The sequence below is a fragment of the Pyrgilauda ruficollis genome, unplaced genomic scaffold (genome assembly GCF_017590135.1).
Source record: "Pyrgilauda ruficollis isolate IOZ18807 unplaced genomic scaffold, ASM1759013v1 scaffold75, whole genome shotgun sequence".
NCBI classification, from domain to species: Eukaryota; Metazoa; Chordata; class Aves; order Passeriformes; family Passeridae; genus Pyrgilauda; species Pyrgilauda ruficollis.
Window position 1 is genome coordinate 1569004 of NW_024529377.1, and position 22367 is coordinate 1591370.

At 38.1% G+C, this 22367-nt stretch overlaps 1 protein-coding gene across 1 annotated transcript in view; it reads left to right on the forward strand.

Moving 5' to 3' along the window:
- Window positions 1-3771: 3771 nt before the first annotated feature.
- LOC121363723 (atrial natriuretic peptide receptor 2-like) overlaps window positions 3772-22367 on the forward strand; it is a 51582-nt gene continuing 32986 nt past the window's right edge. Inside the window, exons 1-3 of the mRNA XM_041486325.1 lie at window positions 3772-4093; window positions 16953-17086; window positions 21146-21242. Of these exons, the coding sequence (XP_041342259.1) occupies window positions 3772-4093; window positions 16953-17086; window positions 21146-21242 (553 nt within the window). The remainder of the gene's footprint in view (window positions 4094-16952; window positions 17087-21145; window positions 21243-22367) is intronic.

A 22367-nucleotide genomic window follows, 5' to 3' on the forward strand; every position in this document is an offset into this window, starting at 1 on the left:
TTTTGTTTTATACCCTTGTGTATTTATTACAAAAGCTCAGAAAGGATCTTTTGTTAGAAAGATTTAGGTTAGAAAAATGGTTCAAGAAACCAATTTTTTTCCAAGGGAATACATCTTACTTTAAGATTGGTTAACTGGTTAAGCATGTTGCTTATAAAGCTGCAGTTGTGGGTTTGATCCCTGTATAGGCCATTCACTTAAGAGTTGGACTTCATGACCCTTGTGGGCCCCTCTCAAATCAGACTATTCCATGATTCCACTTTTGCCTCAGGAAATGGCCATGCCCCACACAGGTCTATCAGTTCAAGAAATCCATTTTCTCCCTGGTAAACAGTATAGAAAGGAAGAGCAAGCAATGGACTTACTGCAGAAGGATGGACACATAAATTTGTATGCACATATATAAAATACAGGACCATGTATGACAACCCTTTGATGTCTGTAAAAGTTCTACTTGCTGAAGCTCGTACTATCAAACCTAATGCACCGCTTAGTGTGACAGCTGTCAAGCTGTTCACACACAGAAACTCACTGCATTTACCAGGTTTAGCTGTGGGGATTTTTTAAAGCAGACTGGCATGTATGAATCAAACAACTGTTGAAATATAAGTGTCCATGGACACATGCGTATCTAATGCATGTAGGGAGTGAAGACATTTTCTAGACATCATTGACAGACCAACGGAACATGAAACCTTAACTTTCTGAAAAAGCCTTTGGAACAGATTCAAAGCAGCATCTTAGAGGTACTTTTGTCCTGTGACTTCTATGGCAACAGGCTGTGTCCTGCCTAGCACAGCAGGAACTGAAATCTGACATTATCTAACAGCTATTTATCAGCCCATATAAAATGAACCGACGTGGTTAACTTGACCTACACAGACCTACAATCAAGAAAACTGGAATGCTTTTTACTCTTAAATAAAGCACATGTGACCAGCAAATGCTGTAATTCTGCGCTGGAGTGCAGTCGTGGGTCAATATCTACCTAAGAAATGTATTTTAGCGTTTTGCTGAATGATTTCTGGAATATGGCGTCCACTATCAATTTTCACATTTTTGAGAGTTAAAAATCAGTTCAGTGAAAGGAAATTTAGCTGAAATTCACATATTCATTAATTACATTCTCAGACGCTATTGTCACTTACTTTAATTTAACAAACTGTACAATAAACTCTTTCGTACAAAGTTTAGTCACACTTAAGAGCTGTTGCACTTTACTCTAGCAGCATCTACTAAAACACAGAAATTATATATTTATCAGTAGTTTCTTTCTCTTTTCTCCAGTCAGACAGACAGCACACTCTCTATATTTCAGGTGTATTAGCTGACTTCCAAGGAGAAGCCTGGTAATGTATGCAGTTCTTTATATTTTACATTCTTCTTTCATCTCCAATGATCAGGGTTAAGCAAGGGAATCAACATTACAAGACAGACAATGAAATTTTTGCTTCAACCTGGCACAGAGAATTTCTTAACTTTGTTTTCCTGGGATTAATACTGTTTATCTTTAAAGTGCAATACAAGGAGCACTACATGATTCTGTACCTAAAATTACTCTTATTAGCCACATCTCTGAAGTTATGTAACAACTGACACTGTGTTTTACTGAGCAATTTAATGAGCAATTCTGTGTAATAAAATTCAAGCAATGCTGAAGGTCTGTAAAGTCAGAAACCATTTGCTGTGTGGATGGCTAACAGAAAAATGGCAGCTGCATTTCCATAGCTGCTGAAGTCTCTCCCCTTCTTTGATAATCATCTGCTTTTTCAAAATGTACAGGGACTTTAAACCAGTTAACAGCAAATAAGGAAAAGTCTGTTTTCTTGATACTTCTCTGACCATAATTCTATATTTCTCATTGCACAGATAATTAGCCTGTATCTTAGAAATTCCTAGGATTTTAAGCATAATATCTGAAACCAGAATATATGAATGTGAGGAGTGTGCATTGAGAACAGACCACTAAAGTTAGGTCTGGTTATATTCTCCAGTTGCTGGAAAAACTCTGCAGTTCCATGTTGACCCCCATCAATAGTTACTTTCCACAGGTTTTACTTGTATTGCACAACAGCAGCAGATATCCAGCCATGATTTACAGGCTTCCAGGAGCTCTCCTGGCTGCCCAGACCTTTCAAAGACGATTGTGAGCAGCCACTGCTAGGTGTCCACCAGCTCCGTCAGCACTCACGGATGCATCCCATCAGGAGCCACGGACTTATACCTGTCAATGCATAGATGTTCTCTAACCAAATTCTCCTTGACCACAGGAAAATCTTCCTTCCAATATTTCTGTACCCTGATATCCTGGGTCGGTGATTCTTAAGGGCTGCTCTTGTCAGTGAAGACCAATGAAAAGGTGGCATTCAGTAACTCTGCCTTCTCTGCTTGCTCTTGCTTAGTAGCATGTCTGTCATTATCCTTCACTTTCTTCTTGTTATTGATATATTTGAAACCATTCATTATATACTAAAGACCATTCACTTTAATAACGTTATTCTGAGCTTCATTAACAGAAAAATATAGCTCCAACACTTATGGCTGGTAAGGTTTTTTACATCCCCTGCTTAGCAATTTGTCCTCACAAGAGCAACAGAGGAAAAAACACCAGCCCCAGTCTAAGCAAACCATATTCCCAGAGCAGTCTGGCTCACCAACAGGACAGCAATGGAACACCAAAGCATGGCACACCCAGAAAAGTTTAGGAATTGTCTGTGAGATACTTGCTTTACTGAGCAATTCTTCCTCTTCTTTGGGACATTTCTCTGGAAAAAGGCCAGGAAAAGGACTTCCTAATGGGTGTTTATACATTCATTAAGGTACTGGATAGAAGACACTGATGTTATTGTCATGTTGTGTTACTCCATTCAGCAACACCATCTGGAATAACTTACTGTATGTTTGGTACTGGACCTATTTTTGTTTCCGATGAAGTATATGTTCCTTATTTAGTATATTTTCCTATTTACTGCAGTCTACTGAAACTGCTGCAGTTTAATTCTACAAAAATTCCATGAAAAAGGAGAACTCCTAAACCATTGCCTCCATTTTTTTAGTTTGTGGGGTTTATTTTTCTATTTGTTTTGATTTGTTTGGTTTGCTGTGTTTTGTTTGTTTTTTTTTTTTTTTTTTTTTTTTTTTTTTTTTTTTTTTTTTTTTTTTTTTTTGTTTTTTTTTTTTTTTTTTTTTTTTTTTTTTTTTTTTTTTTTTTTTTTTTTTTTTTTTTTTTTTTTTTTTTGTTTTTGTTTTTTTGTTTTTTTGTTTTTTGTCTAAGGACCTTTTACTGTATAATAAACAGTTTGCATTTGGGTCATGTAAGCTCCCTCAGCTTGTCTTTCAAGAAAGTGAGGAAACAAGGAAAATGAAGGTGAGTTTTTCACTCTTCCATCAGACATGGCCTACATGAGCTATCTAATTTGAGTACAGAATTCTCATGGTGTGAATTATGTTGCAAAGCAAAAAGAAACCGAGGAAATTGGACTTTTTGCAGTTAGCCTTGATCCCCTAGGACTGTGAACAGCTTTCACCAGTGGGGATGCTCTGGTGGTTTCCACAGGGACTGCAGAACTGGCCACCTTGGACATGTTCCTGAGCACATCTACCAGCCAAACCTGGCACAAACTGAGCTTTGTGATTCCTTTTTTCCTCTCTGCAGCTCACCCAACCCTTTACAACTGAGGCAATCAGCATTTCTCTGCCTTACATGGTAGGTAGGGAAGAGGCCTCAGCAGCTGTTAGGACATACTGATAAAAGTGTAAGGGGAGGGCGAGATGGTGGACAGCTGCAGGCAAGGCAGCCTGACAGCTGGAACTTCCCAGAAGGGCAAGTCCTGCCCTGTTGAGGAGACTATCAGGAGGGCGACAGCGGAGTGCCTGTGCCTGTGCCCTGGGCACCCATCGCCACACAGCGCCGCCCCACCAGCCGCCATCTTCCCCCCTGCCCTCAGGCCACCATCTTGCCCCGGGGCGCGCCAGGCGGAGCGCGGGCGGGGGGCGCCACCTGGCGGCGCGCGCGGGACAGCGCGCGCGAGGAGGCGCGCGGGCGGCGGCGGGAGCGCCCTGAGGGGAGGGAGCGGGAAGCGAAACTTCGTCGGTAATAAATAAATAAATACGGCCTTGCGAAACTTCGTCAGTAGTAAATACGGCCTTGCTGGTGTTTCTGGTAGCTGCGTATTAGTTTTTACTGAATTAAGTGTAGTGTCCGGAGAAAGAAGGAGGAAACATCGCCCATGAGTATAGATGGTTTAAAATTAAGTATTTTATGACAAAGGGCTTTAGTTTGCACTTAGCAGATGGGGGTTGCAAATTTCTGTAAGCACCATTTACTCCTGAAAACAGAGCAGCAACTCCCGAGTTCTGGCTCCCATGTTAGACGTAGCTTCAGTTGTTTGGATTGGAGTATTTTAGTTGTCATTCTGTCAGAAAAATAATCCTGCAGAGGAAACCAAGAAACCAGTCCTGGAAATCAGGTGATTGTTGCATGATTGGTAAATTCTTGGAAGGCATATCTGGATTTTTCAAATATAGTTGTTAGTCATTCCCTGGAAAGCCTGATGTACCAAGTAGCAAGTTCAACATCTTGCGTATTTTTCCTTGTTATTTTTCTTCTGAAAAATAAGGAAAATCGGTCTGCTTTGTTTTACTTTGTTTTGTTTGGACAAATAATTTGCCTTCTTAATTTTTTTATTACAAATTTTTGGTGGTGACACATCTCCTGATTTTGTTGGCTTGCGATGCGTTCTTCAAGCTGGCGTTGTCACTGAAAGAAAAAAGGCTGTGTGACATGCTCTTTGTTCCAAGTTATTTAATCCAACATGGTCCTGCATCTCTAAGCAGTGCTCTTAAGAATCTGTGGGCTGGTAAGAATTATGTGTATAGCTAACATTTGCATCATGGGTACTTTAAGGTACTCCTACAGCCAATCTTGCAGGCATCATGTTGATTAAAGAAGCAATGAATTATAAAAAATTTTTATACACTACTAGAGGTGTTTAAACCACTAGAGGCAGTTCGTTCTTTAAAATTAGATTTCTCTCATTAAAGTTCACAAGAGCTACATTTACTGGAAAGAACTGCATTTGTATTTGGGTTTCTTTTTTTATTTCTGTTTTAATCCTGAGATGTTTGGTATCACCAAAATTTGTTGGTTATGCTTTCTCCTCCTTCTCCAATATTTTGTATTTCTCAGTCCCTATAGAAGATGAAGTTTATTTACTTATTGGCTGGTGTAGTTACAGATGTGATTCTGGAATGGAATCGTATCCAATGGATATGATTCTGTATCCACTTTTATGTATGTCCAATAGAACTGCATGAAATCTGTTTTATAACTCCCTAGTTTACATTTTTAAATGAAATGGTTTTTATCTCCCTGTCTGCAATGGCTTTATTGGCTACTGCTATTACAAACCTCAATGGAAAAATTTTAGTTCCTTGCGTTCTTCCCAATGAGTAAATATAAGTAACAAGGGACTAGAATAAGGTGTCATATCAGTGAGAGCTGGAAGTGCTGTTGATTCATAATACCAAGAAAGTTAGTGGACTTCTGTTAATGAGACCAAAAGAGAAAATTTCCTAGTAATTTTCAAGTTTTCAAGCTATGCAGAATTGCAATCTGTTTCAGCCACAAGCATCTTGCTGCCCGAGGACTGAATTAATATCTCACCAGGTCTCCTTGTGATCTGGTAAGCAGGGAAGAGAGTTTGCTCTTAATTCAGCACTGCTCACAGTATGTAATTTCTTCTTAAAAAGCAAGACCCAGAATTTATATGAAATTACTAAGTAAAACAACACCTGGAGCAAAGAGGACTCTTATAAAATGTCCAGGACTGCAGCTTGAGCTCTTGTAGGAAAAAAAATGGTGTGTTTCACAGGAACTAAAAACTGGATTCTAAAAAGGATTAAAGTAGATAAGAACAAACACTTACTATTTGTGCAATTAATAGCCTAGTTGGAAGCAGGAACACCTAATTTAAAATCGATATGGTCATCCCAGAAGTTGAAAGTTTTGCTAAGAATCTCTGGCATTTGAACTAATTTTTTAGGAAAGGAACAAAGGTATTGTACTACATACTGAATTATATTTAATGCCAACTCACAACATCTGCCTGTAAACACACATGCACACATCTATAAGGAGTCCTATTTATTCTTACTGTTATTCTTGCTCTATAGCATGACTAATTCTTAATGTGTTGTTGCACATAGTTTCTAGAGAGTAAAATCAAGGGTCAGATACCTAGTCATTTTTTACAATTCATGAGTATTTCTAACCTGAACATTTTCCTGCAAGACTTGCATTGAATACTAAAGTTTTCTTATGAATTTTAAAAAGTTCAGTGTGCGAAGACATTTTGTAGTTCTATAACATATCTCACCTTAGAACTGAGCAGCTTATACAGCTCAGCATCAGTCAAACCTTTGTAACATATTTTTTTCCTAATATCTAGTTTGTGATTTAGTCATCACCCTGCAGCCTTTCTTCAAAAATAGGAAAGTTGAAGGGCAAAGTTCAGCAAATTACACTAACATAGAGCAGGTCTAGGACAGTTGGAACTGTATCTCTGGTGGGCTGATCAATAATGTTATATTAGTACTATGCTGTCTGCATTTTCAAGTTGCAAAAAACTCTTGAATGTAGCCCACCAGACCATTTGAAATCTGTACTAATAAGGGTACCAGTTTTCTTTGGGTTTTCACTTGGAGTATTTTAGTTTCAGTCACCTAAGTCAGTGGTAACAGCCTCTGGATATGTTATTCCCCACCTCTCTGTATCTTTTCCCCAATGAGTTTTGGTCTGTTCACATTTAAAGATTTATCTTAGTTATAAACTGAGACCCTTCAGCTGAGACTAGGATATGAAGTTTTTAAACTTGAGTTTTTGAAATGGCAACCCTAGGGATTGAAATACCAGGATCATTTAGTTAGAAAAAAAAAGGGAAGCCTATATATGCAGATAAAGCATAGCTTCCTTTGCAAGAGCATTGAGTTCTACTTGTGGTAAACCAGCACCAGGTATTTAAAAGTCCTACTTTAAGCAACCATCATAAGAAAGTTTATGTTAAATGTCTGCATGAGTGCAGTAAACTGCCTCCTTGGCATTGTTTCAGGAGGGATTTAGTAGAAGTGTACTACTGTCACTGTACTATGCTTATAGAGAAGTGTAACATGCCATAACACAGTTTCAATAGCAGCCAAATTACTACCCTGTCCAAGTACTGTTGTTTTCTGTAATTAAACGTGATGAGTCTGAGCTATTTGTTCTGGTGTTTTTTTGGTTTTTTTTCCCTCCTCTGGGACAAAGTGTTTCATCTGTTTGTTTTCACTCTGATACCCTAGGAACTTCAAAGCAAATCATAAAGGGTTACCACCTTCCTGCCTCATCTAGTTACTGAAATTGCCCTAATTTTTTTTATGTATCCCAGCACTTCCTAGTTCCCTTGTAAATTCACTTTCCATTAAAGGGAAAATCAGACACATATATCCCTTCAACTAGTCCCCATCTCCTAGAACTCATTTTCCTAATCTCTGCAGAAAATAGCACTTAGAGTAGGTGCTGCTGACAATCTGTTAAGCAGGTTATATCTCTTTTTCTTGCTCTTTTTCTCAGCTAAATGAAACAGTTTAAGAAGAATATATGAGTGACATCCCTGAGACCTGAGCCAAAAACTGAGGTTTTTAAAAAATATATACCTTTTTTTAAAGAAAAGGCTTTTGGGTTAGAAAAATACTGGCAAGTGAATTTTAGAAGTACTTTTAATCACATTTTGAAGGAGTGAAAAAATGCTGAGAATTAGTTAATCCTGTCAATTGTGATAGGCTATATTTCCCCCATAATTTAGCAGAGTAATGAAGTCCAACTATTAATAAAAAGAGAATTTAGAAAGTCATTAAGTATTTGTAGTGGTATAGTGATGCATCTGGGACAACTCTGACAAAACTGATTAGCTGATGGAATAGGAAACAATTCTGAAGGTAGATGCTTGAAATATGTTTTTGTGTTGAATGCCTGATGTAGTCTAGGGAAGGAGAAATTCGGATAACAGTTCTGAAGCCAGCACTAGCTAAAGGCTTTTGAGCCAGATGGACCCAATAGAAGGGCCCAGTGCAAACTGAGATGTTTAATCATTCTGATTTGTCTGAATACTATCTATTATAATACAATTTTTTTCTTATAATGTATTCTTGATATCACTTTTCTTTCATTCAATACTGTGATGAAACCAGAGTGAAAAAATTGTTTCTAAAGAATTCCCGTTCTTGGTGATATTTCTTTTGTACGGCTCTAACCATGAGTATTGTTACCTTTAAAAAGTGGGACATGATTTGCCACCAAGGCAGAATGGAAGTTCTACAGCAACAGTAAATGAATGTTACATATACAGAATTATGTTTGTGATCTCTGCCACACTAGGACTAAAGAATTTAAATAAATGTATTCTTGAATTAACTAAAGTATTAACAGAAGTGCAACTTCTTGGCCAATGAAAACACTACAAAACAGACTGTTAAGAATGGTAAAACTTAGCCTGGCTAAATCAAAGTTTTTGAACTTTCAAAAAAATAATTCCAGAAAACTGATAAAATGATGTCTGTAAAGATGTTGCATTACCGGAGTTTCCCACTATGATCTATATAATCATTGTCATCTTTGTTCCCAATTTTGATTTTTCTCTGTGTATCAGGTAGAAACTTGTATTCTCTTTTGCATTGCTTAAAACACATATAATACAGCTTGCTTGAATTCTGGCAGTTTGTGTGACAGCTGAGACTTGTGTTGTATCAACATGTGTCTTTTTCACTATTTCTTGAAGTTCTCAGACAAGACAATTCTTTCAGCACACCCTAAAGAAAATGGGAGACTGCACTCACTACAGGAAGGCATGCAGTAACAAATATTGGTGACCGTTCTCATGTAAAACAGAGATGATGTGCTTAATGGCATTACAAGGGGAGTCAAGACATGCTTATCCTTTTTCATTTCATACATCTAATGAAGAGTAAATATATGTGTGTATAAATATGCATCTCAAAATTATGAGTACTGCTCCTCCATTCATTCCTAGTAATGAAGATACATTCTTTCTTTAAGATCCTTTTGTCCTTCTCAACTAAAGCAGGCTAAATTGATGATTGAGACCTTTTACTGGGTGGGGGGAGGCAATGAACTGCCCCTCTGCCTTCTTCTTTGCTTGCCTGTCAGGTGCCCTCCTGCATAAATTCTCATTGCCGTTCCCAGTACTTAAGAAATTGCAAGGCCATTTTGCACTCTCTGTTGTGCCAGCAGCATTCAGCAAATCTGTTGTCTCTCAGCTAGTTTCATTTCACAATCCAGATTACCATTCAGAAAAAAGAAGACAGTAGAACAGAGCATCTGGAGTATGTCTGCATTAGATCAAGGTCATTTTCAGCCCAAAAATCTAGTGAAACACATTTGTTAAACACAGAGGTACAAGGACTTTCTCACTGTGAGTTGCCAGGTAAACCTTTCTTCTAATAGCTCTGCTCTGTGGTCCTGCTGCTACTCCTTACTTCACTTGCTGCCCTGGATACTCTTTACTCCTTTAGCCACAAACATTACTGCTATTTAAATTTGTCTAGAATGCATATAACCTGTGGAACTGCTGGTCATCCAAGTGTAGACAACTCTACAATAAATTTTCTTTCCCTCTGTCTTCTTCCCAGGCTGTAACATTTATACCTCAAAACTTTCACTGGGCAGACTTACCAAAGCTGGCTAACTCAGGTTTCTGCACACAGTTACAAAACATACATTACAATGATCCATATATGGTGTGAGTATATTATATTATTTTCTTATATATCATAACTACTTCTTTAAACAAAAGTGCCTCCCAAACAGACAGGATTAGATTGAGAAGTGTTGCTTCTTGAAAAGGCTAAGGTCTGGCCCAGTGACTACATGCTGTGGACATAGAGTAATGAAGTAAAATGGTGCTGCAGCTCATAGATCATGTCAATTTCATGGTTGGAACTGAAGGTAATCTCAGACTTCATTAAGAGATAAGAGAATACTCTTTGTGGGACTAGAAATATCAGGTTTTGATCCTAGTCAATGACCATTTTGGGGAATACACCTATCATGGGGGGCACTGGCACTGTGCCAGAGTCAATCCATGACAGTTGTTATCATCCTAGTCATAATACACAGAAATGTAGCTACTTCATAGAATCTTCCTGTCTCAGATTTGGCAGGGAGAGGGTGTTGAAGCAGCAGGAGGTGTGAACTGGTTTGAGAATGAAATTTATGTGTTGGGTATTTATTAAACCACTGATACCTGAGAGGAAACAAAAATAAACACTGATTTATTTAAGAGAAAGATCTTCTTCTGTTTACCCAAAGCCACACAAGTAATTTTCTCTTCAGCTTTATGCTAGCCACAGCTTCCCAATGGAATTCCAATTTGAATCTCTTACATAATCAAGAGTACTTTGAGAGAATTTGATCGGAGGGAGGCAGGGGAACTGGACAGACTTGCTAACAATCATGTGATAAAAATAGTCTTTTCATTAGCCCTTCATGAAGTGCAGAGATTGCCTTGAAACATGCCCTACCTAGCATCAGAAATAGCCAACCCAGAGATGAAAAGCATCCTTGTGCTCAAATGAAAAGGGAAAGGAGGACCCTAAGATATCCTACGACAGTCTTCCTAATGAGTTTCTCACAGGTCACCATTTAAAATGGCATCCTTTTCTCACCAGCACAAAAGTACCAGGTACCCTGGAAAGTCAGGTTCTCATGCACCCTTTCTCCCCTTAAATGCAGGATACATTAGCATCAGTTGCATTTCAGGGTCCACAGAAAGTAATCCCTTATAGCCCATGTGTTTATATGCAAAAAGAAAAATGAGCAAGTCTCATGATGCCTGGGAAGCAAAACTTCAGGAGTTGAGAGAAGAGCAGTTTCTTTCGTGGTTTTCCCTATACTGCATATCTAGTTCACCTACCCTGTCTGCAGGTAGCCTGGTTCTTTAATCCCGTGTTTGACAGTGATAAGAGATTTATCCTACTTCACACTTGGAGGGCTAAGAATTTTGTGTGGTTTTTTCTTCCAAACATGTTACTTGCTTCTCAACTTTTCCATGAAGTATGGAACAGTTTATGCAGCTTCCATGGGATATAAAGACTAATAAGGTAGGTTTTTCCTTCCCACTGAAGTACTGAGAACAAAATATATATAAGTTAAAGGTCATCTCCTCTTAATGGAATAAGCACCTGGGGCATGAGAAGAAGATATGCCTCATCATTTTAATGACTAGTGAAAGAGTGATATTATGATCCAATACAACACTTGGTCATGGTCAAGCATTAACAAAAACTTATCAGTGGTAAAACATTAAAGTGCCAATATATATTTTATAAAAATATCTAAAACCACAGCCGGTCTCAAGCAGATACTTTGAAGTGGGGGTGTGATATGAAACTGGATATGAAACTAAATCAGTTATAACACTGTTTATTTTAAAATACTACTGAAACCACTGATTATCTAAAGATAGTGATAATGTATGTGTTTGAATTTAATGATGTATAGCATTCTGTCCTGTCTTGATAAATTTCTACTGAAACAGAAAGAAATTAAACTGTTATCTTGTTTGTAAAGAGTAAGTCCTTTACAAAAATCCGTATTTGCAACTAGAAATAGTTTGGCAAAAGATACTGTAAAAAGGATATCTCTGTGAGGTTGTGAGCAAAGCATTTACATTTTCCTTTTTGGCTAGAATTGCAAAATTTTTATTGCAAACTTACTCCTGAACATTATTTTTATTGATTTATTTTTAACACTTGTAAGTTTTTTTTTCCCTCCAGCATTATAGCTGAGGTATCCTTGTCATTGAGCAAGCACAGAGTGCTCCACAAGGCAGGGATATCCGAGCAGCAAGGCAAACAGAGTGCCATCACCCCAAAAAGAGCCAGGTCTACAGTGCCAGTGATGACAGGTCTATAGATAGTCTTCAGCCAAAAGTGGAGATTAACAGATGAGTGAGTGATGGTAACAGATAACATGATGATGAGATAAATCCAAGGTCAAGCCAGGAGGTCAAATCGATGTGGATTCAGATCAACAGGGTTCCTAGCCAGGTGTGGGCATAGGTGCAATATAGCTCTGGCAGAAAACAAGTGTGAGAGCCCAGCCTAATTCTCCAGCAGATGCTGGAGAAAGGTGAGGAGTCCCTGTAAGGGCTTCTCAGGTGACAGTTCTGCATGTGGCTTCATGACTGAAGAGCTGTGCTCTCTGTATTGGCCATAAGAGCAGCTGGGTAGCTTCCAGGAGACAGGGGCATGCTCAGGGAGCATAGCTGCTTAAAACCCATGTCAGGATTGTGTTTCCTTTTTATTACTTGCTTTATACATAATATATAAAAATCAGATGTTTTTTGAGAACTAGGTATCAGCAAGCTGTGTGGAGATTCAGTGAATATCAGGCCTCTGGTTGCTATTTATGTCTTTGATAATCTCTTTTTGAAATTTTAAAAACCAGGGAATTATAGGAACTGAATTGTAAAGAAAGTGAGGGGTCTGGAAGAAATCTGTAAGATGAGAAGATACAGCTCAAGTCCAAACTAGTATTTGACAGCAGAGCACTGTTTATAGTAGAATCATCTGACATATCATGCTTCTTGACAACCAGGCTACACTAGAAATCATTAAGGATTCCACTTTGCAGTGTACTCTCTGAAGGGAGAGGGATATCAAAAAAACAGGAGAAAAAGCAATTAGCAGTAGACCTAGACAACATAAAATTGAGCTAGTGGAAAATAAAAATCCTCTTTATGAATATGACTTCATATGATCACATTTCTCTTTGCAGTAGGTTCTCAAATTTTCCATTCTGGAACTAGCACATTATTGTGAAAAGCAAAGACATGTGCCAGGAATTGCAGTTAAAGTGAGTCTGAAAAATCAGATGGTAGTTGCACGTGGCTACAAAGGATACCTTATTTTATTCCCAACAGGTATGTCTCATAAGGTATTTGGGTTTCAAATCAAACCAGTTTTATTTTCTGTTCTTTCCTTTCAGTGACCATTTGAGCTACTATTTCTTGGGTTAAATCTACAATGCAAGTGGTAAAGAAGTTCCTGACTGCCCAGTGTTTTCTGATGGAAGAAAGACATGTCTGACTTCAGCAGCAAAAGTAATGTAGTAAAAGAACCAGAGAATCCTGAATAGCTGAGAAATCTTTCCAGGTTCAGTAGCATACAAAAATCTTATTCTCCCACTAGACTACTTCTGTCAATTAGTCAATCACAAAACATTCTGCAAAGTGGCATTATGCCAAACGAAGTTTTTCTCCACTTGAGGCACAGATTAAAAAAGTTTATTGAGACAAAGTCTCCATCAGCAGAAAGACTGTGATGTTAAAGAAAGACTGATTTTTACGTTTCTCTGTAACTGACATGTGTTGTAATTACAGAATGAGAGTGTTTGCATGGTAGTGATCCCAGGCTGCATTTTCACTGATTTTTTTTGCATACAAAACTCCAAAGACAAAGTGTTAATTCTTTCAACTTCAACTGTTGAAACAGTTGAAATATCTGTTCTGATTTTTGTTGTTGTTGCTGTTGTTGTTGTTTAATCTGCCTTTATTCCTGTATTGGGTTACAGAAAATAGGATGATCCTTTTTTTTCCTGTGAAGAAATGCGAGAATACATTTGTGTAAGGCATCTTGATACATAGTAACTGTCAGAAACCAGAGCAGTGGAGACTGAGCATGTAAAAAGGATACAGAACAATCTGACTGTTCTTTGTGTAGCTGGGATAAGAATTGAACTGAAATTATAGCAAGATAGAAGCTGGTGAGGCTATAGAGAAACGCTTCTACCAAGGAAGCATACTGAAGCCTTGGATTATACCACAAAGGAAGGGATAGAGGCTCCATTTCCAATGATTATTAAAAACAAGTTAGGCAAACACCTCTGTAGCCTGGCATATGCAGAAATTATCATGACTTGAGGAAAGGAAATAGTCTGGATCTCTTTTTCTTTTTTGGATTGGTCCAAAGAGATTATCAATAAGGCTAAATGTCCCTTCAGTTAAGAGACACCCTGTCTCGGGGAACTCTCAGTGTCTCTTAGGAATTCCTGATCATACCACATCCTGGAAACGTGGACGCAATTGTGGCTTATGAGGGCATTTTCTCGGGGAGAGAAGGGCTGTGGGCAGTGTCCATAGATGTGCAGTGCTAATCATACATAAAAATATGAGCTTCAGAAAATCATTAAAGAGTTCTGGAAAAATGAATGACTAATACAGTGAGAAGTGAGGTGGACAGGAAAAACTCATTCAGTGAAAAGGCAGATTTCAGTTGAATGCCACTACCAGTGGAATGACCAGTGTATCTTAGGATCATGATGCAGGCGAAGAACAGAATTGTACCTCAGCTTCTGTATGTCACTATTACCCAGGTCCTCCAGTAGATCTTAAGAGCAGCCAGGGTTTCTGTTCTTAAGCACTGCAGACATCTGTAATGTTTCTGCCTGTGTGGGAGGACTGAAAGATGGGAGGAATTTGAGAACATCAGTAATGTTCTGCTCAGCTGAAAAACTCAAATTATTCTGTGCTGAACTGGGACCCACTCTTCTTAAGCTTCCCAGGCAGTCATCCTGACAAACTGAAATTCATTCTCACGTTCTCAGGCTTGCTGAATGCCCTTTGAACAACTACAGCATTGACATGCTATGTTGCAGTATCAGAAAAACAAAGATTTGTTCAGGAAAATCCCTTCTGCAGAAATCTATATTAAGTTATGTACATAGGCCAGGATTTTCTAAAGTTTAACCTGGATTACTTTGAAAATAAAATTCCTGGTGGCTTTTCTGAGAACTAAGAGTCCCTTTTTTTTCTTATCGAGTCTCTTTGGAGGCTTTCAGTCATATATTACATCAAATAACTAACATCACCAATATTTTCAGTTAGAGATAATCACTGTTACCTGTTACTTTTTTACCTGTGAATATTTTCCGTGCAGGATTTTAGATTATCATTGTTCTGTCTTCTCTTTAGAAGAAGAAAAAAATACATGTTTTACATCATGAAAATTCTAGAATGTTGGGTTCTTTTCCAGAATAGTTCACGTACTGGTCAGTCGTCTAAACAGAGAATAGTCTTATTCTTCAGGAAAAATGCTGCTTCTTCAAGTCTGTGACATATCCTAGGTGACAGTCTTCATACAACCTGGAGGAAGTATACAAGATACTTTTCATTTCAAGTTTTGATGTATTTTCTAACATTTTTGAAATAAAATATTTAGACTTGTTTAGTGACGCAGACCAAATCCAAAGTACAGCAGCATAACAAGCCTTCCTATGATGCGTCATGAATTAGAGTGAACCTAGGAATGCATCTATAAAAGCACTCATTTTTTCAGTATTCCCAGTAACCTGAGAGTGCAGGGAAAATTACCTGCCATCTTCACCAATTAATACTACTTGCTTTTTTGAGTTTTCTCTTAGTTTCTGAGGTATGTACAACATTGTGGGTGGTCATCAGAATAAGCAGTTTCTTTGCTGTAATTTTCACTGGCTGTAGTTACCTTTTTTGCTTTCATACTGCCTCCCTGCTCTGTTCCTTTGTGTACGTATGTAACTGCTACTTCTGCTGTAAGTAAACTGTCATCAAAGATCAGTTGCCTAACATTAACCTTTCAGATCCTTGAAAGCCAATATGTCATCACTTCTTTCTTTAAGGTATGATTACCTTTTTTTTTTAGCTTGAGACCTCTTTGAAATTGTCTCAAACTTTCAATATTTGAAAAAATGTATTAGAGAAATGAAGAGGTACTACAAATGTAAGTGATGGTGTGTGTGCAAGGCTCAGGATCTTGCTTACTGCTCTCCAGCATTTCTTCAGACCCACACTTTATTACCTGTTCAGATCTCCCAGCAGATTGAGGGCACTCAGTACCTCTGAAGCTACTAATCTACTGTGCAACTTATTACAATGTTTAGTCTTTTAACTAAATTATCTGTCATTCTGGAGAAAATCAGAGAGCCATGTCTCTCTGTTTATGTCCACAACATCAATTCATCTGCCTGAGGGTTGGATGCTGCTCATGTTTGACAAAGCACTGGAAGAAAATCCCCCCAGTTGATTTTCTAGCTTTAAGCAGTCAGGGGCACGAATTTCAGGAGGTGGGACTGCCCCTAAAACAAGTGGGGACTTTTTGAAGGGTTTCAGAGGGGTATTTCCACCCTGCACTGTGAAGTGGAAGAAGAGGGAAGGAAGAGGCAGAACAGCTGCAGCAGCTGGAGTTGCCAGGATCAGCTTGCCTAGCAACCCCCTTCTTAGGCAAGGGTATATAATTCAGAATTCAGGTGTTATTTTTAAAATCTGCTTATTCAGGCTCAGATGACGTGTAAACCTCAGTGAACTGTGTGAGCTCACATGTGTGTTACTTGAGTAAGTGTTTGCAACAAGAATGATGAGAAAAAGACAAAGGGTAGGAGGAAGAAAACACTGAATCCTTTCAAGGTGATGTATAATAATAACAATTGTCATCATCATCATCATCATCATGTAGCCAGATCAGGCTTTTGATTCAGTTGTCCAGTTCATTTCATAAGCAGCAGAAAGCTTGGAAGACCAGCACCATGAGAAGAGAACAAGAAACCCATGCTGAAAGGCCTCTTTTGGCACATGTAATTGTTTGCTTCAATGTGGATTTACAAGACAAAGTCAACACCCTTTGTCTATAAGGCTGCATTACCCAGGTCAGCAAAACCCTATCTTTACAGGCTGAGAATGCATAAGCAAATCATTAGGGCGACCCAGTGAAGGTGTGATCACTTGTTGTGCTGTGGTACTGTGACCACGCGCCAGAGTCCTGGAAATTTCTTGTGGCTGCGCAGTGCATCCCTCTGCTCTTGGGAAGGGGTAGAAGGCCACCATCTGCTGCTCTGAGCTCCCTGGTGAGAAACTGAAATTGAACAGGTTCTGTGCTGCGCTACTGCTCTGCGCTCCATTTGCAGCGGTTTGTGCATCAAGAGAGGACTTTTCTTGCACCAGAGCGTGCTCTGTGGGTGCATCAAGAGGAGGCTTTCCTTAAACCAGAGCGTGCTCTGTGGGTGCGTCCGGAGGAAGCTGTCCCTGGGCCAGACCGGCCGCGGTGGGACCCTGCGTGCCGCTGTGCTGCTGGAAACCACTAGGGAGCAGCGTGCGAGTGCTCTGGCCGTACCCAGCAAACGCCGCGGGCAGGGGAAGCTGTGCTGGTCCCACTGAGACAGGCACTCGAACTCCGTGTCGTTTAAAATGCTTTTGGAGCTTTCATTGTAAGATGAGAATAGCATGGACAGTCTTACATCACTGTAGATGCTAGGAACCTGGAGCGGTGTAGCACTGAGCGGGATGCCAACCCATGCACAGGATGAACATACTCTGCATAAGTGGAATTTTACATGCTAAGGAGTAAAGTTTTAGCTACTGATTTCACAAATCACAGCACAGCTCTCATGAATATGATAAATGGTGTCTTTGGAATGCCATAATTTTTAAATGTCAAATAAATCATGATAGTGGCTCTTGAATTTTTGTTTTGGGTTTTTTGTTTGATTGTTTTAGGTTTTTTGGGTGTGGGTATTTTTGATTGTTTGTTTGCTTTTTTGGTTTGATTGTTTGCAGTTTTAGGAGGGGTTTTTTTGGGTTTTGGGTTTTGATGGTTCTTTTGTTATGGCTTTTTTTTGGGATTTTGTTGTTGTTGATGTTTGTTTGGGCTTTTTGTTTTGTTTTTGTAACTCAATATCCTTGTCTTGCTTCCTAGACAAGAACCATCCAGAAAATTTGAATGTCAGAATAAATATTTTCAAGGATATCTGAGTCTTTCATCACACTAATTTTTGTTTTGACTTACTGCTGTAAATTGCTATCCTAAAATATTTATTCCTAAAATACTTGAAAGAACATAGGTGGCAACTTTTGTTCAGCAATATTATATCCGTTGTTATTATTTGCTACAACTATTTAAAAAATTGTATGTAAGTTATATGATTATTGAAACATTAACAAGAGTGCATGTTTTTAGCAATATCTAAAGTTCTCTTGGTCATAAATTTTTAAAATATCTTTATTTTGCCTCTTGCTTTCATAACAGAAGTTATTGTTGTGCTAATTACTGAAATGGAAATAATGTTGCTTAAGGGACTGTCTGAGTACAGTCAACATAATAGAAATACATCTGTAAACATAAAGTCATTTGATAATTTTATTTCAATCAGTAGAAATTACCTGTTTTGTTTTGTTGGGTTTTTTTTGTTTGTTTGTTTGTTTGTTTGTTTTCAGATTAAGAGATCCTTTGAAGAGAAGAAGCCAAAAACTTGGTATTGTTGCACTAAGCAAGTCAAGCAGCAGTACATAGATTTCACTTAATGTATGCTAGAATGGGTGTGGCTGTGATAATAAACTCATCTGTGGTATGATAGAATGGTAGGATATTAAATTATGTAACTGCATATAACTTACAAACAGTAAAAGGGGCAAATGTAAAGCAATTATTGATGAGTACTTAACTATATTAAAATGTATTTCTGATTTCTTTTACATCTAGAGAGTTGTGGAGAGAGCTGAAGAATATGTTGCTCACTGAGCTATCAATCCTTTTTACAAAGGTTTGTATATTTATATTGCACTGGTTTTCTTTTTAAAATTTCCAGTGCTTTTCCGCTTCAATCAGAGGTGGTAATGTGCATCTCAGGTAGCTGGGATCCATTGTTAAATCAGATAAAGTAGCTGGAATAGATTGTTAAATCAGACAATTGACAGTCATTCCTGTCTGTCCATCTTTAATCCAAGATTCCCAAGTACATGTGGCCATTCTCCAGGAATTCTGAGTGAGGTGACAGACAAGTAGTTGTAAATGTAATGTATGATATTTACAGTCCTTGAGCATAATGATAATCAACGTCATCTGAATATTTGTCAGTCCAATTAAAGAAAATAGGATCAGTCCGGCAATTTTTTGGCTTCCATAGTATCTAACAAGTTATAATCCTTAGCTTCCCTGCCAGCAAATTCCTCCTAAAACACAGGGCCAATAAAACCTCTCCAAGATGTTAATATAAGTGGGCTGTTTTAAGTAGATAAATGTACAAAAACAAAAAAATTCTCTACAAGACTTCCACATAGTGAAATCTATCGTAGCACAGGAAGACAAAACACACATGAGGTTTAGCATCTCACAACAAACATAAAATTTCAACCTAAAACATATAGTTTATATAAATAGCTCTTTAATGAGGGAAGCCAAACAGATTTTTTAATTCATCTACAGCTCTTTCGAGATTATCTGGGCACATATTGCAGTCTTTTTCCTGCCATTTTGATGCAAGAAATTGTGAAGTTCAAGCAGTTTAACTAAGATTGTTAATATTAGATTGTGCTGAGAGACAGAATTCAAGAGGCAACACAGAGAAATATTCTGGAGAGCTGAATCACAACAGAAGATTTGTATTGGCAGGGCTTCAGCGAACAAAGATATTAATGGACACATCTATCTCTTTACTGTACCAGCATAGCTACATAGAAGTCTGTTTCACCTGTGTATGTAGCAGGACACTTAGATAGAAGTTGTCCTATACCTTCAGGGACTGAGAAATTGAAGTCACAGAGTCTCATACAATTCATGTTGGAAGGAAGCTCAGGAAGCTGGTCAGCCTTTCTGTTCATCTTATACTGGTAGCCTTTGCTTGCCTTGGTGTTTATATGCTTCTTCTTTGGGCTCAGCCATGTCTCTCTGTTTATGTCCACAACATCAATTCATCTGCCTGAGGGTTGGATGCTGCTCATGTTTGACAAAGCACTGCAAGAAAATCCCCCTAGTTGGTTTTCTAGTTTTAATCAGTCAGGGGCACAAATTTCAGGAGGTGGGACTGCCCCTAAAACAAGTGGGGACTTTTTGAAGGGTTTCAGAGGGGTATTTCCACCTGCACTGTGAAGTGGAAGAAGAGGGAAGGAAGAGGCAGAACAGCTGCAGCAGCTGGAGTTGCCAGGATCAGCTTGCCTAGCAACCCCCTTCTTAGGCAAGGGTATATAATTCAGAAGCAGCAGCAACATCAGAAGCAGCCCTGACACTTGGTGAGCTGGGTGCACATTAGGGAGCATGAGAGCTGTCAAATCACCAGCTGTAGAGCTCCGAAGCCTCCTCAGTTTTTTGGTAGGTCTATCTAGATCTGCTTACCAGAACTTATTCCTCTGATCAGTGGGTTCAGAAAGAACCGTATATGGCTTATTACAGTGAAACAGCTATTTATACTAGTCATTGATTTTTATTTTAGTATTGTGGAAAACAAGAGTAGTGGAAGATATATTGGAAAAATAAGTTGTACCATTCTATCTTGTTCTATTCACATTGTGTTGTGATAACCAATTGCACAATACAGTAGATGATTATGCTTTAATAATATATAGAAAAACAATAGCAGATTGCATGAGTAGAAACTATTATCTTTTACTAGAAATAGAATAAGCTTGGAGTGCAGTATCATCGAGTATTCTGATCTGTTAATATACACCCTAAAGTGTATTTTTTAATACATGACTAGTATAATCTGTTACAGTGTATTATATAGACATATTTAGTGTTATTATTATTACTGTTACAATTCAATCTGTGTGCTATTGTGATGCTGTGTTCTACCTACAATAGGCTTACGAAATTCTTATTTTATGTGTCATTGTGTATATTAACATTTATATGACTAAAATTTTTCTTGTTATTAAAAGTATAACAAAAAATTACTCCTTCAAAGATTCTAGGTATGAAACATTAAAAGAAACTGAGCAAACAAAAAAAACTTCTTTAAATAAACTGCCTCTTTGCATATGGTCCTAGAACCATCTACTCTTTATAAAGAACCATTTTGGGAGAAAAATATTAGTTAAGTCCCCTAACTGTTTCATGCCAGTTTCTGGACAAATCAAAATAACTTACTGGTTGTGTTTGTATGGATTTTTTTTTTCCTTTTTCCCTCCAGAAGTTAGTGAGGTCAAAATATGCCAGCCTGTGTTTGTGCATTTTGTTTGATTTCTGAAGAAGTATTATAAACTTAGGAAATGGAATCCATCCTTTCCCTTTTTCTCATCCTGTCTTTTTTTGACTCTTTTTTTTTTTTTTTTTTCTTTTTTTCTGGCAGGTGGTATTAGTGGAGGGGTGGCATGATTTAGATAACAAAGACTATGACTGTTGGCCCCTGGAAAAGCCAGATGAGTATAACATGCTGGACTGTGGAGGTGAGTGAGTCATAAAGAAGACTAGGTGTCTTTCTTGGGGAATGGCTGAAACCCCAAGATTGAAGTATTCATAATAATAGCTTATTCATGACGGATGTTATCTGTGGTGAAAAGCGTCTAAATCAGTGACAGCCTCTCTTCCTGAGAAACAAGTGAAAGAAAACAATTAAAGGTACTTTGTTCCGTTGGAACAAAGGTATACTTTGTCCAGTATACCTTTGTTCCAACAGAAAAGTAATAACAACAGCTGTATCCATTTGCCCAGAGAGAAACTGAAAACATTTTCTTTCTCATTAGAAAATCAAATGGAACTTAATCCAAACAAAGCATGGAGGCAGCACAGCATTGTAGCAAATATAATTGCTGAAACTTTGCAGTGTCATTTCAAAAGTGTACTGTGCTTAATCAATGAGCCAGTAAGCAAAATCACTGATTCTACATCGTGCTTTTCCACCTTGCACAAGACTCTTCCATGAGTACCTAAAAAAACCCTGAGACTTTAACCACTTACTCCTGCCAGTTTCCAAAATGAATTTACATGATGAGATAGCAACAACAACAACAACAATTTATATTGATAATTTATTGAGATGAAAAACTAATTAAGGAGCAACTGATATGTGTAAAACTGAATTTAAGTACAAGAAAAGTTTCTTGTACTCTCGGGGTTATAAAGCAGTAGGGCATGTTTCTCAGAAAAGTTGTGGCTTCTCCATTCTTGGAGATTTTTAAAACCTAACTAGACAAATGCTAGAGAAACATCCTTGAGATGACCCTGCCTTGAGCAACACAGGCTTGGACCGAATGATTTCTGTGGGTGCCTTCCAAATTCAACTCTTCTATGATCTTGTGACTCTGTAACAAATAAATGACTGATGTAAAGGAATGGTTTGTTTATGTTGTGAAAGGTAGGACTGGAGACAAGCATTCAATAGGGTTTTTAGAAAAAAAAACAAGAGCATCTCAGAAGGTGGTTCTAATAAAACACTCCAGGAGATACCCTGCTGTGTCACACTCTTAGCTCAATGTTACAGTTAAACATTCTTCAATTAATTCTCTTGGAACAATGAAGTTCAGAGACTTTCTAGATAATTTCAACTAAGGCTTTTGTCTCTGTATGAATTT